This window comes from Sabethes cyaneus, chromosome 3 (genome assembly GCF_943734655.1).
Source record: "Sabethes cyaneus chromosome 3, idSabCyanKW18_F2, whole genome shotgun sequence".
Taxonomy (NCBI): domain Eukaryota; kingdom Metazoa; phylum Arthropoda; class Insecta; order Diptera; family Culicidae; genus Sabethes; species Sabethes cyaneus.
This window is the reverse complement of record NC_071355.1, coordinates 48462545-48481169: the sequence shown is the minus strand read 5'-3', so window position 1 is coordinate 48481169 and position 18625 is coordinate 48462545. Positions and strand designations below refer to the sequence as shown.

General features: G+C 40.1%; 1 protein-coding gene across 1 annotated transcript in view; it reads left to right on the top strand.

Annotated features, from left to right (window-relative positions):
* Nucleotides 1-18625, top strand: part of LOC128744381 (dopamine D2-like receptor) — a gene marked incomplete at its 5' end in the record, with an annotated part of 94767 nt that overhangs the window by 39268 nt on the left and 36874 nt on the right. The window contains 4 exons of the mRNA XM_053841360.1: nt 8047-8267; nt 8832-8918; nt 9795-9995; nt 10099-10242. Of these exons, the coding sequence (XP_053697335.1) occupies nt 8047-8267; nt 8832-8918; nt 9795-9995; nt 10099-10242 (653 nt within the window). The remainder of the gene's footprint in view (nt 1-8046; nt 8268-8831; nt 8919-9794; nt 9996-10098; nt 10243-18625) is intronic.

Below are 18625 nucleotides of genomic sequence, written 5' to 3'. Positions count from 1 at the left end.
ATCGCAACGGCACTTCACTGGATATTTACTAGGATTTGGAAGAAGGTGAAGCTACCAGAGGAATGAATAGAACATGTGGTTTGTCCGATCTATAAAAAAGGTGATCGGATCGATTGCTACAATAATTATGTTATTACGCTGATCAACGCCGCCTATAGGGTGCTCCCTCAGATTTATTACGTAGTCTATTCCCAAGAGAATGAAATTTAGTAGGGCAGTATCAGGCGGGTTTTACGGTGGCTCGTGCTACGGATCAAATTTTCTCACTCCGATAAAACCTCCAGAAATGTCTGGAGTGCAATGTGCCATATTCATATTTTCGTGGATTTAAGGGCAGCATACAATCCAATCAAGCGCGAAAAGCTATGGTAGATAATGCACAAGAACGGTTTTTTGGACTATCGGACGCGGCTGATGAAAGCAACCCTGGTGTGAGTGATGTGCTACATTCATATTTCTCATTCTTGAAGCGCTCTTGAGCCCTTTCAAATCGCGCAGAGCGCTTCGGTAAGGCACTAGATTGTCCTGAATGTTGTTTAACATCGTTTATTAAAGGTGTGATCCGGCGTCATCAGCAAGAGTAGCCAACTCCTAACCTTCGCAGACAACCTCTACATCACTAGAAACCTTAAGATGGCGCAGGTCATCTACGCCAGACTAAAAACGGAGACTGGGAGGGTTACAAATCAATGCATCAAAAATCAATAATATGGCCGGAAGAGGCTTCAGAGAAAGCAACGTTAGCCTCCCACGGATAGTGACTATTAACGGCGATGAACTGGAAGTGGTTGATGAGTTAGTACATTTAGGATCTCTAGTCATCGCCGATAATAATACGAGTAATGAGATTCAACGACGCATCAAAACTGGAAGTTGAGCCTACTTTTCCCTCTGCAACAGGCTCCGATCAAGGAGTATACGTGGCCGCACCAAGCTGAGAATATATAGTCTGAATTTAAATTTAATGTTTTAGTGTCCCAAGATAATGAATGAAAGCCAGTAAGTAGCTCGAAACGAACGGACAGACTGGCACTTGAATTTAAATTTATTTTTTGCCGAAAACCGCCGATCACAAGAAGCAAACGAATATATAAAACGCTAATCAGACCTGCAGTGCTCTGCGGACTTGAGCCTGTAACTTTGCTTACGGAAGACATACGTGCACTTGCATTTGAACGATAGGTGTTGCGGATTATTTTTGGTGGAGTACAATCAGATAGCGGAGAGTGGCGGAGGCGTATGAACCACGAGCTGGAGGAACTACTTGGAGAGATTCCAATTTTGCACCTGACGAAAGTCAGGAGACTACGGTGCGCTAGCTACGTTGCGCGATGCCGGACGGCTGCGTATTGAAATCTGTTCTTTTCAAGAACCCCTCCGGCACCAGGAATAAAGGCACTCATTTACGCCAACTTGCTTGTGTCGAGACGCTCAACGAATTGATGACGAGTAACCCAGGATCGTTTACAGTGGAGAGAAATTCTTGAAACAGAAAGAGCCACCTCGGCTCTATCCTGCTAGAAGTAAGAAGTAAGTATCATATGGTAAACGTCCGTGTGGCTACCGTATTTATGGGTATCGTTCTGTCACCGTTGCTTCCACTTCTGATCACTTCACGATAGTTCGTGAAAATATTGCCATATGATTCTGGCAGAAATTTCGCGTTTTCTAAGAACGATGCAGTTGCTCCAGTTCCGCACTTTTCACATTCAAAGTCATTCCAGTCGACATACCAGGTCCACTGTCTTCGTGAGACGTGCCCGATGATGATCTCTGCTACATTACGAATGTTTGTTCGATTTAATCGACGTTTTTCGTCGAAAAACGTCGCTTAAATCGAACAAACATTGCGGTGGCGGCGACCCAAGCAACACAGCTTGTTATCGAATAGTATGATATTACATATATCAGAACTTCTCTATTACCTGAAAAGCGCAAAAAACTTAAGTCTAATGAAACAAGAATTGAAAGAAGTATGTATCAGGTTATTTCATACCAATTTAAAACGTTATTATAGCATAATCTACAACTTGTTCTTCCAGTAGTTTAAATTTAGTAATGGTGACGTAATAAAAACTTCGTGTTGACATGTTGACAAAACAAACATTATACATTAGATATGAGCTGTCAAATAAATTCATGTTATCCCAAAACATCTCAAAACCTTAATAATAACGACATATGTTTTCAAAGTACGTTTATAGTACGCTTAAGCGACTAATTTCCACGAATATTATTTTCTAACTTGTTTTGTGTGTTACTTGGGGATTATCTGAAATCTACATTACGAATATTTTGGTGGTATTTCCTTGAGAGGGACTCCGTCCAGCTCGTACTCTTTCGGCAGCACAGTTTCGAGTCACTGGTTGTATTTAGTTTACGATGACGTCTGGCTACTTCAGACGCGCGAGATTTAACCAAGGCTAGCTTCAGTACCAAATGTTGTTCACGACGAAGAGTTTTAGGAGCATGTTAACCATCACTAGGAGTAGAAGTCTGTGCTGGAAAAAGGTACTATGAATGGCCATGTTCTTGAAGGGGGTAAATCCGATAGGTCAATTTCATTGGTCAGCAGGTGTGTGTTGAACTCTCCAATCACCTATTTCTACTCCTGGCGACCTGACCCTTGAAACCCTTGAATTCGATTTTGAGACCATATGTTGGGCAGCTGACGTATTCACGCCCATTCTCTGAACGTATATATCGCTGAGCTCTTCCAGCACATCTCCTACAGCGCTACGACGACAAACTTGCGGCTCTTCAATACGTCAGAGAGCTTCCTAGTAAGGTGAGAGATCGATTCCGAGTTTTCAGTTTGCTAACCTTTTTCGTCTCATAGATCATACCGATTGTACCAGTCCGAATTTGTTTATTTCTTATTCATTGCTTATTAGTTTTTGATGGTGACGGCTTGCAAGGCCTGCGGGACCAACCGCCTGTCTCGCTAGAGAACCTACGAAGGTCGAAAGAGTCCTCCTTCCCTGTCAGTATACGAGTTGGTTACCCGATCTCCACCAAGGTTGCTCGTAACTCGACTGATGTCACGTAGAGACAGGGTCAGGAGTTACAGAATAAGAGTACTCAGGTAACCAACAAGCATTAGTATCAGCAGTAAATCGATCGTTTATTAGCATCCCTGGTGTTTTATACTGCAGGTTGCTGTTTATCAGCCTTTTGACTGCATAACTGTTGTAAATTCGCATTCACAATTCTATCTAAATTCTTCTTGTCGGTAACTAGCTGTAATTAAGCATTGTCAGCACTATAAGAGGGATAGCAGTAAAGTAGCCGCATATTTTGCTTAAATAGCATTTAAGTAGCATTTAAGTGAACTTAAATGCTTATTGGCTTGCATTTAAATTGCATTGGAAATATTGTTGGTTACCTAGAGTCTGTTTAATGCCTACATGTGCGCAAAGCTTTGACGGTACGCTTTATCCAATCGTTTGAGCCTAGGGAGTGAGTGGTGAGATTTAGAATTGTCAAGTAGATATCACATCGATTTACCTCAGTGTTTTAATTTTACCATTAGACAGAGAGATTGAGAGACAGAGAGATTGCGAGACAGAGAGAGAATTACGTAAAACACGTTTGGTTTGGACTTGGAGTCGTCGTGGTCGTCGAGTTTTTGAATGACGATCCTATAGACTTTTCTGCCTATCTTGATACTTATTTTTTATAACGATCTCATCAGGAAGAGTAGATGAAGCTTTTTTCATCACAACGATTATTATCAGTTTCGCCATAAATGATTCTACCCGTTGCATACTCACCAACATATGGACAGGGTACGGTCGAGCAAATGATACTTACGTTTATCATTCGTCCCGGTACTGTTCTCAAATAGTGCATTTACCCAAGCAGCCATTTTAAGGGACTACCTACGAATGCCCGAAACACAAATGGCCGAATCACTAATGGCTGAAACTCAAATGGCCGAAACAACAAATGGCCCAACCTTTTTTCGGTTTGCGTACCCCCTGACGGATTTCCCTATATTATTCTGAAGCAAACTAAAATTTTGGCGTACCCCTGGGGGTTCGCGAACCCCCATTTGGGAACCGCTGGCATAGTATATCGAATGATCGAATCACAAAAGGCCTTTATGACGTCTTGAAGAGTCAAGCCTTAAGGTTTACAACACTGTGCTGAAAGCAGCAATAATAACGATTATAATTTTCGCTGCTAGACGGCAATCGCCATAATTTAATGAAGCTTTTGTTTTGTTCGACTAAGCTATAAAGCTTAAAGCTTGCTGCGAAAAAAGCTAAAACACCCAGACAGCTTCATCAACTTGAAAATATACAGTCGTGAACAAAAAAGTAACAGTTTTACTGTCAGATCAACCTGATAAATTTGAATTATAACGACCGTAATAAAATATCCGAAAAAATAAATAATAAATTTTCAGCAGTTTCCGCAGATTTGCAGCATATGCGCATTAAATTTTATCGTGCAAATTGGAATGAGAGGTGGCTAAAATTAAAGCACCATCCAAATTTTGCAATTTTTGAAAACTAGTTGCATAAGCTTTGTGTAAATAAAATAATTTAGGGTTTATTTCTAATTCCCGTCGTAGTAAGGAAAGCCACTCTAATTTTCACCATTTCTTAGGTGGATTTAATGAATACTCCAAAAGTTCTGCTGCTGATTTGACTCAAACACACTTACCTTCCGACCCGTGCCCTTTGAATTCACTAAAAAGCGATTATTAAAGCATTTTATTCAAATTACGATACTGACTTTATATCTTAAATTCGTCGTACCGTTTTAAAATCCGTCCATCAAAATTATTCATCGTCCGAACTAAAAATCACAATAATGTTTACGAAGCTACCCAAGTAACCAGTAAGCACTAAACACTAGTCCTTGGACAACATTGTATAAGCATACAGAACTATGATTAAAAGCATATTCTTCTTTATATACTTCTGTAGAACTCACATAATGCTAAAAAGGCGAAATAGCGGGTTATTAAAATACTACGCCACAAGCATCCAATAAGCATTATCAGTGTTTGTTTGAGGCTTAAACGAAACGTCATTTTGTCTACATTATCGACGTATCAAAAAAGTATCGATGGCATATCGTTTGCTTGTTATGGTAAATAAAAATAGATTCGGTCGGGATTTAAAAAACTAAAAAAGCAAGCGATTTTTTTTGCTGCATCTCAAGGGGAGCAGGATAAACAGAACCATTTTTGGAAACGCTGAATAATCTTACCACCTAGACAGGGCTCGAACCGGGAGTTAGTCATGCAACCTCATTCGTTTCCTTGTACCTTCGCTATCTAAACCACAGCGGATGTGATTGAGTGAGGTGAAATTAGTCGTATTTAAATCTTGGTGATATTCCCTCTCATATCATAGCTACTTATCCTGCATTACCAATAGGGTAGAAAAAGACGGCAACCGTCAGATGGAAGAGGGCACAAATAGTGGCCGCAGAATAGCAAAATAAGAAGTCAAGTACAAGCCGTTCATCAACACTTACGGCTCGTTTTAATGCAATTGACTAAATGCATTATATTGTTACGTTATATGCGAATATATTGTTTTCTTTAATGCTGATTTACGTTAATGCTTCTATGCATCAACAATGTTAATATACGTTTTATAAGCATTAAGATTACTAATATACAAAAGTTTGGCACTTGGGATGCAGAATTATTTCTAATATACGGTTTTAGATTAATGCTTATGGTTACTTGGGTAGCGCGCATGTATTTGTGTAGGACGGCATGCCAAATGTTATTCTGCAAAATTTCTGCAGGTCATGCAAGTTTTCCCGGCTGCAGAATAACGACAATGCGTTGCGTGAGTTATTTTCATTTTATGAATGACGAAAATTGAAACGATTAACTCACTTTGACTGATCGCGTATGATAGTCAACAAACTAAAATATTAAGGAATAACTAATTTTGCATTGTGTGTCATAAAAATCGCTGATATTTTTAATAATTTGTATTGGATAGGACGAGAATAGGCAATTACGACGAAGCAGCAACATACCCTACTAGATCTGCCAACCTTAGTGTCTAGCAAAATCATTCTAGTTGGATTCCAATAAGAAAACAGATTAACTTCCTTTCGGAAAATCACAGTTTGCTTTGAAGAATTGTTTTTTGACGACCAAAAAATGCTAGAAAGCGGCAGTATGACCTCACATAATAAATGTTTTTGTTGCTGTTGATTAGCAATCGCAAGTTTGGTTAATGCGCCATATTGTATTGCCACGCCCCACTTATAGTAAATTTATAAGAAGTGTGTCTCAATTATCTGGTTTTATCGTGATAATAAAAGCAACCGCAATAAATTTGCTTAATAAACAGTTTTTTATTGTTTTATAGTGAGCTATAAAAAGCTTTTGACTTGTATCTTCTGAATATTGCGCAACACCATGGTAAAACCAGCGGTAATGGTTAATACTCCAATAAAATCTTTATAAAAGTTAAATAAAACTAAGCGGCAATAGAATTGTTACTTGGCTTACAAGTAATGATTTACGTTCATAACTTTCCGTTTTACTGTTATTGACTTTTTCCGGTCAAACGTCTGCTTTAATCAAAATAGAGTTCATAACTTGTTACCCCAACAAAGGACAAGCCCACTGATTGTCTCTTTTCGGTTTACTATCAGAACGTGAGAGAATTGCGCACCAAAACATAGCAGTTTCGACTGGTGCTTCGCAGATTTTATATTATAGACAGCAACGTTGCGGCGGCAGAGATCCACTACACCACACTTATAATAGAGCCTAGGAGGATTAGGCTAAAAATAAATGCGTCGAAGACCGAATACATTATAGGTAGAGGTTCAAAGAAGCCTGTTTCTAGCAATGGTCTTCATTTAATTCGATCTCGGACCACTCGCCGCCAATTTTCCAGTCATCTCAGAAGTCGCAATCACATTCGACCTGGTCGAACCATCTTGCACGCTGAGCCCCTCTGTTCCTGTTGAAGGAAACTGTTTTTGTAGCACTGTCTTCCAGCTTCCTTACAGCGAATCCTGTAGAGATGGTCGTGTATGAAAATTTAAATACCCGAACCCGAGCCGTACCCGACCCAACCTCGCAAATTTAATTTTTTTGATACCCAAGCAAGGTCTGAACCCATCGCACTGGTACCCGGCCATCTTTGGCATTCAATATGTTCCTTAAAGCCTATTCCTTTTATGTATTTGCCATTCGAGCCGTTTGTTTTTAGTCCAATTCTCATAGACTCCGCTTTCAGTCTGGTGTAAATTTCCTCTGCCATCGAAAAGTTCCAGGCTTTGGTTTCAAAGTCTGCGAAACGTAGGAAGTGGCTACCCTTGGTTGAAATCGTGCATCTCCTTTCGATATCCGCTCGTCGAATCACCATCTTACGAGCAATGTCAAACCTCGCCGCGTCTCGAAGGAACGCGAGAGTGTCCCCGAGATGGGCACGAAACACATCATTCGATGCAATGTAGTTCTGATCAGTCGCGTTAGTTTATCCAGAACACTGTGTTTACGTATAATTCACCAGAGCTGATCTCGATCAGTGTTGCGAAGCCCACACTCGTGTGGTCTAATTTTCTCACACAGGCGTACTCATTCTCACACTCCCGCCCGTGAATAGAATCGATGGCGAAGATGAAGAAGAAAAGAAAAAGTAATGCAAAATTTATATCCTAGAGCGCCACCAGCCTCACGGGCAGCTGATTATTCCTCACGAGTTTTTTTGAATCGGGACTAAGCTATGCAGGAAGACGATGTGACGATGTGCGTGCGCGAGTGTGTGGGTAGCAGACTGTCTGCACACAGCACCGGCGGCTGTTTCTTTTACGCCTGCGTGTGCGGCGTAAGCATTGAATGCTATGTTTCTGTAATGTTTAAAGAGTAAAGAAATTAATATAATTTAAATTTCAATATATCAAATAAACGAAGTACTAGAAATTGACTATTTACGGTGGATAAAACAAATTATTCTAATTGAATTACTGAACCCAAGATGTTTAAATAAATTTTATAATCTGTGTTCACTGTTGAATACGAATCTCTAATCATACGCTAAATTTTTGCAGGCTCTCCGAACGCGAGCGAAAAAGCAGCGCGCCGCTCGCAAGCCCCACATATCGGAAATCACCGCTGGCGGTAGCTTGATGGAGAACATTGCTCAAACGAAGATCGCAGCCGAAACGCAGATGGACGGCAGCACCAAGAGCGGTTCGTGCAAAATCCTGCCCGACGAACCGCCAACGAATACGGCGTCCGGTTCCAACGAGGAAGACGACGACAATGCCGGGTAAGTTTTCGGTGGGCCGGACTCGACCCAGCATCCAGCAACTATCAACCGAGTTGTTCGTGGTCCATCGAAGCCAGTCTCGTCCTATCATGTTTATGTTGTACGCCTGGGGTACCGACTCACAGCCGAGTGCCAATGTTTGCATGACTGATGACCATACACACAGAGTTTTTTTTTGCCTTCCTTGGTTTTGTCACCACCCGCCTGAGCCTGTCATTTTATCATCAATCTCTCGCAGAGTTTCATGCAAAGTCAGCTAATTTTGTTCGGCAATAAATATCAATTACTGTAGGCTTGCTTAGCGACAGGTGTCTAAAATGGTGCAAAAAAATCACTTAACACAAAATATGCAACAGCTGTACTCAGCTACTAACTAGTCGATGTTGTTTTTAAGGACACCAAAAAATCGTTGTCGTTCATTCGATATCACCCATAGCACCTTCCCTGCATATGAACTCCAACCATCGCATCGCTTCATATCCGTGTTGCTCGCTTTTCATCCACCAGCAGCAGCCGCCAAAGCCAAACGAATGATAATTCATTTCTCCCCGATCGCTTTCACAGGTCCCCTGACATTGATGACTGTCATGTGATTGTGAATGATAAATCAACAGAGTTTATGTTGGCCACGGTCGTGGAAGAAGCTGGAAAGTATGAGTCATTCCGAGTGTGATTTTGGTTTTCTCTTTTTTTTTGTTTTGTTCTGTTTTTCATGTGTTCCCTAATTCTGATTGCACATCTGTTTGCAAGCAAGTTTGTGCGTGTGTGAATGTCTGTTTGGATGTGGTTTTTGTGCATGTGCTTTAATCATAAATAAAACTAGAGTGCTGCTTTAATTTACTGCTTGCGTTTTTGTTGATTTTTGGTCTTGAATTTAATCCACTCACATTCTTATGAACATTTTTTTGATTTGAATATTTTGCAAATTTTCCTGAAGATTAGTGTGATAACGAACACATCTATTTTTTGTTTAATTTTTATACTGTCTATGTTTTCTTACTTAGTAGTTAGGGGCGTTTGAATTTTCTCATAACTTACGTATTTTCTTTTTCTGTGTGCTAGCATGTGTAGTCTAGCTGATTGAGTCTCACTTCACAGCATTATAAGTTGCACTCAGTCACTTTCTATCATCTATAAAAAACAGCGAGCAAAGGGTTCGAATATTGGCATGCAAATATTTTTGATTGTTTTTTCTTTGATATTCAAACTTTCATCACGGGGAATCCGTTCAGGAGGTAATAAATATGCTATATTGGCTCGAGTTACAAACATCAAACAATTTGCTACTTTCCGATTATGATAACTTTCGTTAGCAATCATCTCAGGTATTGCTTTTGTAGCAGAATGAAATTAATTTCACCTACAATGACGTTGCCAATTGACATTTCGAAATACAATTTTGTTATTCCCTCTTGATTGGATACCCCCAATAGACTCTGTACTGACAATACTCAATACTCTAACTCTAACCGTGTTATCTGTGATTATTTTACCTTTCCATCAATTCCATCCACCATCCATCGACAGCGTGGTAGCGCAGATCACGACAACGCAGATTCCCTCCGATCCGAACGGAAATCACGATTCGGGCTACGCGGCCTCCAGTATAGGGGATGTACTGGCGGCGAACGCAACCCCACCCGGCAGCCCCAATGTGGCTGCCACGGTAATTGTAAATAAAAACGCTACGCTTAGGAGTAGGAATGGTTCGCCCAGGAAGGAAGCAAGGTAAGCGGTTACATTTGGACTAGCTTTGTGGGTCCCTGTTTGTTGTAAAGTTACAATTTATCTTCAAGATGGTAAAATTGTTTTTCATCATTCTACCTTCCAGTGTGACGCTGAAACCCCTGTCGCTTGTAAGGTGCGGGGTGCAGCAAGCCTTAACGCTCAACCGAAACGATTCGACGCTATCAACGAATTCCAATACGAGGGACGGTACGATGAAGGATAAGAAGAACACCCAGCAGGCAACGAGGTAAGTTTTGTTGATAAATAAGCTTTATGGATTCTAAAAACTAAAACAAAAAATCAAGTATGATAAGTCACAGAATCTGAGTCTAAAAGTGCATAAGTTTTTCACTACCTACATGGAAAATTAGAAAAAATGGCTTAAAACATTTGTTGGATATCTGTTTGCCAAAAAAAATCTCACTGAAGGTCACTGTTCGCTGTCGGAAACTTATGCTTCAATGGCACTATCCAAAACATGATTTCAACGCCAAGGACAAAGAACACTTTGGTTAGGAGAAAAAACTTTGAAAAGCAAAAAATGGAGAACCTCTTTAGTGAAAATGCATGCCAAATGAAAGATAAGTACTAGCCATAATACAGGCAACCATTTGCAACCGTTTGAAAACGTTGGGATACATCCAAGCGATGGGAAAAATGAGTGCCACACAAACTGAAACCAAATGAAGTCGAGAAAGCGATTCCACATGTCTGACATGCATTTAGAATGCCACAAGAAAAAGTCGTTCTTTTTTTGTTAAACAGTTAAACTGTTGCTGGCGACGAAAAATAAATCCGTTACGACAACCTGAAGCACAAGGAAAGAAATCGTAGCCGAAGCCAGATCAACCGTGAACCTTGATGGCAATACTTAACGGAGCGGACTTGGCACCGACATCTGACTACCATTTATTTCGATCGACATAAAACGCCCTCACTATGGACTGTGGTTCACTGCTGGACAAAGTGCCAAAAATTAAGTGGATTTGTTTATTCACAACCAAAAAGATAAAAAAAAATAAAAGTTGTCAGCAGTATTTTGCATTTCTGCTCTATGATGGGAAGGGTAAATATCATTCATCAAAACCACCAGATAAATATTGGAAATGATAATAAATTAAATTTGACAGTTCGAATATAGTGATTACTTTCGACGTCCCACACGGATCTGTACTTGGCCCGTTACCTTTTTCGCTATATATGCACGATCTCCCGGGATTGCTTGAGCATTACCATAATCACATCCACATGTTTGCTAACTTAACATATGACCTATGCAGAGAGTATATCATTGCAATAGATGATTCCATCAATTGTCGCAAATTTGCAATAATTTTCAGGCCAACTCAAAGCAACTCCATTCATCTGGATAATGGGTTATATTAGTACTAGTTAAGCCCGAATCTTACGATCCGGAAAATATAAATCTCTGTTCCGAAAACCGTGGATACATTCCCTTGGTCAGTGTTTGTCAAGATGTTTAATCTTTGTATTAGTTCTTTGAGTTCTTATATTTCATAATACACTGAAGTCGCTTTTTACACGGTTTTATTTTACGCGAATTTCGGAATTCACGCGGTTTTTTATTACGCGATTTTCGGAATTTACGCGGATGTGCTCAAAACGTCTATTTTTACGCGTAGTGTTCAAACCCACAAAGATTTTTTTACGCGAAATATTGTTTTTTTACACGAATTTTGGAATTTACGCGGTTTTTTTACGCGAATTTCGGAATTTACGCGGTTTTTTTTACGCGAATTTCGGAACTTACGCGGTTTTTAACGCGATTTTCGGAATTTACGCAGTTTTTTCACGCGAATTTCGGAATTTACGCGGTTTTTTTCGCGATTTTCGGAATTTACGCGGTTTTTTACAGGAATTTCGGAATTAACGCTTTTTTACGTGATTTTCGGAATTTACGCGGTTTTTACACGATTCTCGGAATTTACGCGGTTTTTTTATTACGCGATTTTCGGAATTTATGCGTTTTTTTCCCTCTCGAATTTCGGAATTTACGCGGTTTTTGGAATTTACGCGTATTTTTCCACGCGAATTTCGGAATTTACGCGGTTTTTTTTACGCGGGACGTATCCTTCACGTAAAAAGCGATTTCAGTGTATGGCTCTAAGATGTTCAAGAGTCATAGCCGGAAACTGAAACAAATAGTTTTTATGGTCGTATTGGATTTTATTTAACTGAATAAAAACTTCTGGCTGTTTGCAACATTTATGTAGTCTGATTAGAGTAAAACGTTACTTAGAAAATTCGTGATCTATCATTAACTAATTTTTTAAAATTTTGCGACTTGGTCCGGTCTGATTTAACACCGACCATATGACATCCCAACTAGCAATCGAGTTGAGCAGGCGAGTCGAGCAGTCGAACCAAGCAATCGAGTCAAGCAGTTGGGTTGAGCAGTCGAGTCGAACAGTCAAATCGAGCAGTCAAATCCAGCAGTTGTATCAAGCTGTTCAGTCAAGCAGTCCGGTCGAGCAGCTGGGTCGAGCAGTTGAATTGACCAGTTGAATCGAGTGGTTGAGTCTAGCAGTTAAATCGAGCAGTCCAGTCAAGCAGTTTAAACGACCATTTAAGTCGAGTAGTCCAGTCGAGCAGATGAATCAAGTAGTCTAGTCGAGCACTTGAGTTGTGCAGTCGAATCGAATGGTTTAGTCAAGCAGTCGGGTCAAGCGGTTAAGTCGAACAGTTGAGTAGAGCAGTTCATTCGTGTGCAGTCAGGTCGAACAGTTGAGTTGAGCGGCTGAGTCGAGTAGTCCAGTCGAACGGTTTATTCGAGTAGTCCAGTTGAGCAGCTAAGTCGAGCAGTCGAGTCGAGTAGTTGGGTCAAGCGGTTCAGTCGAGTAGTCCAGTCGAACAGTTGAATCGAGCAATTAAGTCTAGCTGTCGAATCAAACAGTTAAGTCAAGCAGTTGAGTCGAGCAGTCGTATTGAGTGGCTAAGTCGAGCTGTTGAATCAAGCTGTCAGTTGAGTCGAGCAATCAAATCGAGTAGTTTAGTCGAGCAGTTGAATCGAGCAATCGAGTAGAGCAGTTGAGTCGGGCAGCCGATTCGAATAGTCCAATCGAGTAGTTGAGTCAAGCAGTTCATTCGAGCAGTTGCGTCGAGCAGTTGAGTCGAGTAGTCCATCCGAGCAGATGAATCAAGCAGTTGAATCGAGCAGTTGAGTCGAGCGTCGAATCGAACAGTTGAGTCGAGCAGTCTAGTCGAGCAGATAAATCATGCTGTCCAATCAAGCAGTCCAGTGGAGTAGTCGAATCGAATAGTCAGTGGAGTAGTCGAATCGAATAGTCCAGTCGAGCAGTCGAATCGAATAGTCCAGTCGAGCAGTTCAATCCTGCAGTTCAAGTTTAAGTCAAGCAGTCGGGTCGAGTAGTAAGTCAAGCAAATGTGTAAAGCAGTCGAATCGAGTAGTCCACTCGAGCAGTTAAATGGAGCTGTTCAGTCAAGCAGTCAAGTCGATCTGTCCATTCAAGTGGTTGAGTCGAGCAGTCGAATCGAACAGTTCAGTCGAACAGTTCAGCTAAGCAGTTAAGTCGAGTAGTCCAGTCGAGCAGATGAATCAAGTAGTCTAGTCGAGCACTTGAGTCGAGCAGTCGAATCGAATGGTTTAGTGAAACAGTCGGGTCAAGTCGAACAGTTGAGTCGAGCAGTTCATTCGTGTACAATTGAGTCGAGCAGTTCATTCGAGCAGTCGAGTCGAGCGGCTGAGTCGAGCAGTTGAGTCGAGTAGTCCAGTCGAACAGTTGAGTCGAGTAGTCCAGTCGAACAGTTTATTCGAGCAGTTGAGTCGAGTAGTCCAGTTGAGCAGCTGAGGCGAGCAGTCGAGTCGAGTAGTCCAGTCGAGCAGTTGAATCAAGCTGTTCAGTCAAACAGTCCAGCCAAGTAGTTAAGTCGATCTGTCGAGTTGGGCAGTTGAGCCGAGCAGTCAATTCGAGCAGTTTAATCGAGCAGTTAAGTCGAGTAGTTCAGTCGAGAAGCTGAATCAAGTAGTCTAGTCGCCCAGTTGAATCGAGTAATCTAGTCGAGCAGTCCAGTCGAGCAGTCCAGTCGAACAGTTGAATCGAGTAATTAAGTCGAGCTGTCGAATCAAACAGTTGAGTCAAAGCAGTCGGGTTGAGTGGCTAAGTCGAGCGGTTAAGTTGAGCAGTTAAGTCAAGCAGTTAAGTCGAGCAGCTAAGTCGAGCTGTTGAATCAAGCTGTCAGTTGAGTCGAGCAATCAAATCGAGTAGTCTAGTCGAGCAGTTGAATCGAGCAATCAAATCGAGTAGTCTATTCGAGCAGTTGAATCGAGCGATCGGGTAGGGCAGTTGAGCCGGGCAGCCGATTCGAATAGTCGAATCGAGTAGTTGAGTCAAGCAGGGATCGTCGAATTACTCGGTGCAGTGCGAAAAAATCGGTGCTACTCGCAAGCGAACGAGTTTGTCTCCGATTTGGCAAAGAGAAAGAGAGACGGAGCCGGAGACTATATGCCTAATGTGCGGGAGACGTACAACGAATGAGCTACAGGCTGTCTAAAGGGCAGGAGACTTTTTTACACTTTCGTGCTCGAGTAGGGGAACAAGGGGTAAGAAGGCCCGGCGGGGTAAGAGGGACCACATCGATTTCGTCAAGAAATCCTTAAATTTTCTACAAATGCCCCAGTATGTTTTGTTTATTAGACTATCTAAACACTTTCGAGACAACCTGTGGCACTCGGCCGTATCCAACGCCAAAACTAGAATCAAAACAAACTTTTCGTTCGCAGTGTCTTCATGCGATATAATTTCAGCAGCAACAAATTTAAGGTTATTCAGCAAAAAAAGCTATGTATTTTGTTGTTTCTCTTACCACTGACTTTAATTGGGCAATTCTTGTTCTGTGTGTGGCGGAAAAGGTAAATAAAATAGTACGGATTGAGAGATAAAAGCAAAATAATGTAAATTGTTAACTAGGGGTAAGACGGGCCATTTTTCACGGGGTAAAAGGGCCATACGTCATAGTGCTCATAATTGCCCAAAGTTCTTCTGTTTAGTGTGTTAATAGATTTTAAAAACATTGAATGAAAAAACCAACCTTTTTCCTGTTAAATTTGACTAACTATTTTATTATTCTGACAAATACGCATTTCGTTTACGACTTGCAGGCTTTATCAGTGTCTTTTTCGAAATAGAGTACACCTGTAATAAAAATTATCCCTGAATGTGAGATCATCCTTGTAGGGATCGAGCGGGGCGATAAGAGAAAAATATTGTTTGTTTGTCTGTGGTTGAGGACTTAGAAGCAGTAGAGATAGGGTCACGTACTCTCCGCACTGAGAGAGTAATACTGGTGTGAATAGGGAGAAAGGAGAAATAAACTCAGTCTTGTGATTGATCGTGTCGCGTAAAGACGTATTTATTTCGCATTTACAGTTCGCATTTAACAAAATGTCCGTCAATTCGTGAAATCACCACAATCCTGTCTAACACAGAGCCTCCCATGTCAAAAGAAGCCAACAAGTGCCATTCGAATAACACAATCAATGTAAATTTGGATCTAACGGAATCAAAATTCGATGATTCCAATTCACTTAACGTTGCCTTCTTTACCTTCACCTAAAGTTAATGGTATTCGAAGAGTAAACGTCCTGCTGACAAATCAACAAAAATAACGCCAAAAAAAGAGTAAATAAAAACCAGTGGAGTAAAATAACGTCTACTCTTATTTTCAAAATTGAACTAGTAGTAAAGTTCCTTCTTTTAGCAGGTGTCTAAATTAAACTATACCTTCTTTTAGCATGTACCTAAAAACCCCTGAAGAACTTGTTCTTACTTAATTAATAATATTGAAATTGTGTTTACAACTCAAAGAAACCTTCAAATCTGCCACAATCCGCCTTACTCCGCCATGGTCCGTCTTACCCCTTTGGTGGTCCTTCTTATCCCGCCTGGTTGTGAACGAGTAATTTTTAGTCGTTTCGAAAATTGATGAAAAATCACGGAAAAATAAACTAATTAATTCTTTATATAATTTTTAATGGTAGATAAATGAATGCTTTTCCATGTGTGGAACAAGAAAATGTGAATTTTCGTACACATTTTATGCTAGCGATTTATTCGCTTAGGGTGGCCGTCTTACCCCGTCTTCCCCTACAGCACGTTTGAGTAGTTCCGCGTGTTCTGATGCGAGTCGCTCGCATGTATCTTGAAAGGGGACGCAAAATAGATCCGATAACGACGTGGTGGGAAACGCTTGTAATAAGTTGCTTCGCTCGTATTGATTTCTAATTGTGATATGATCACCTATGTTAAATATTGAAATGAATGTATAGAATAGTCAGCTACATATATTTATTATAGAAATCTATTATTTGAATGGCAATGTCTGTCTGTTAGCCAACTATACGCTCAAAAAATATTGCATTGATCGTCATCAAAATTTGCGTACAGGGGCTTTTCGCCACGAGGAATGTTTTAGTGCTATAAGTTTTACCCAGTCTCAGAGATGTAGCAAGGAGGGAAGGAGGATTGGTTTCTTTTTCGTGAACCAAAAAAAGGAAATTTACATGGTCGGATATTCAATTTTTACGTCACTGGGCGGAAAAAATGAAAATTGGTATTGCGGAGTTTCCACCAATTTAGAGTCCCACGCGAAATTTATTAGCTTGGTCATTTTCTGCGTTTACCACACATGTTACCGTTATTGCCTCCCCACTGCACCCCTCCTTGCTTGACAAGCGTAGTTTCAGTGTATTTAGTAAGCACAGGATAATTTTTATCAAAAAACGGATTTGCGTAGGACTCGTAAAATTGCTGCATGGTACAATACCTATATCAAAATTATTGAACCGATCGTCATAAAAATGTGCGTATTGAGGTTTTTTACACGAAGTGTTTTGGCATTATTAGTTTCACTACGTAGTTTTCTGTGTCTATATACGCTGTGTTTAGGTTTAAATTCTCCACTAATTTACACAGTGGTACTTAATGCTAATGCAATATTAAAACACAACGGGATGTTTGTGTTGGTGGTATTACACGGTGTAAATCTGGTTAAAAATGAGACAACGTCACTAAATGAAAAATGAATTCGTTTGTCACCAAGGTGCCGTTCTGATTCAAACTTTGAACACTTATTCTACCCCCATAACATTGATAACATGGAAATTAAATTATTTTCGTGTGAAAATTTTAAAAATAAAGCTAAAATGTTAATTCACATTGAAAAATACTAAAAACTGCAGTTTGGTTTTGATTCAAACTTCGAACACTTTCATGGTCGGCATTCAATGCTCAAATATTTCAGACTCAGATATCGAACATTTGTATTACTTTAATAAGTATTAATGTTTAAGCATCATTCGACTTAAATTTTATCCTTTTTCTAAACACTCTTTTTAAATTCACCTTACAGTACGATTTAAATTTTTCACACAATAATTAGTTTCAATCCATACTTCTGTAGGCCATTGCTACCCAGGTAACCAATAAGCATTACCAATGCTATTTACATGCAAGCCAATAAGCAATTAAGTCACCTTAATTGCTACTTAAATGTTATTTTGGCAAAATATGCGGCTACTTTATTGCTAACCCTTTTATAATGCGGAAAATGCTTATTGCCAGCTGATTATCGACAAGAAGATTTAAAGTAGAATTTTGCGTGCCAATTTACAACACCTAAGTACTTAAAAAGCTAATATACAGCAACGTGCTGTATAAATGCCAGATATGCTAATAAGCGATTGATTTACTGCTTATGATAATGCTTATTGGTTACCTGTGTAATATTTTCGAACTCCATGTACCACATCTAAAACAAATTGACTTTGGCAAGCTTTACAATGCAGACAATTCACTTTTTCGAAGGAAAACCCGGAAAAACCTAATATTATTCGTGGCTGTTCGAATTTTGAATCACTCATCAAAACGTGATTCAAACTTCGAACACTTTAATTTATCTAATATCTTTGAAATAATGCATGAAATATTGTATTTTAACTATGCCTTAGTCCATATATATCTTGCACTTACCTAATATGTAATAGCGAAGTGGAAAGGTAACCATTCTAAAATTGGTAAATTAATGCGAACGAAAAAACAACCACTTTTGCACGAAACGCTAAGAGTATGCGAACCAAGTTGAAATCTAAGTTCTCACATTTTTCCAGTGCCTGCTGATTTCTTACAAGGAGTCCTATAATTCAATGTCATACCTCACCGGATAGAGGACATTCTAACGAACACGACGGTCTATAATAAGCATAATATTTAATCATATTAGCAATACTATCGAGCATTTTATTCTTAAGTGTTCGAAGTTTGAGACTGTTCCACGTTTGAATCAGAACGGTACGGACTGATTTCTTTTGCTACTGGCTTGAATGAATGCCAGCATATTCTTAAACTATGAGCTTGAATTTTGGACAGGACGAGAGAAATGACCATAATATATGCTCTACAGTATGGAGCAACCGGAGTAGCACAACTAACCTTCATTTTTCGGTTTGTGATACGCAACAGAACGAAGACTAACAGAAGTAAACAGAATACTATTCGCACAATTATGCGTATCTCCTACGCTATTCCGATCAACGTACAGGCGTCATGCGATACTGAGTTATTCCCATCAAAGCACACACTCGTTAGAGACGA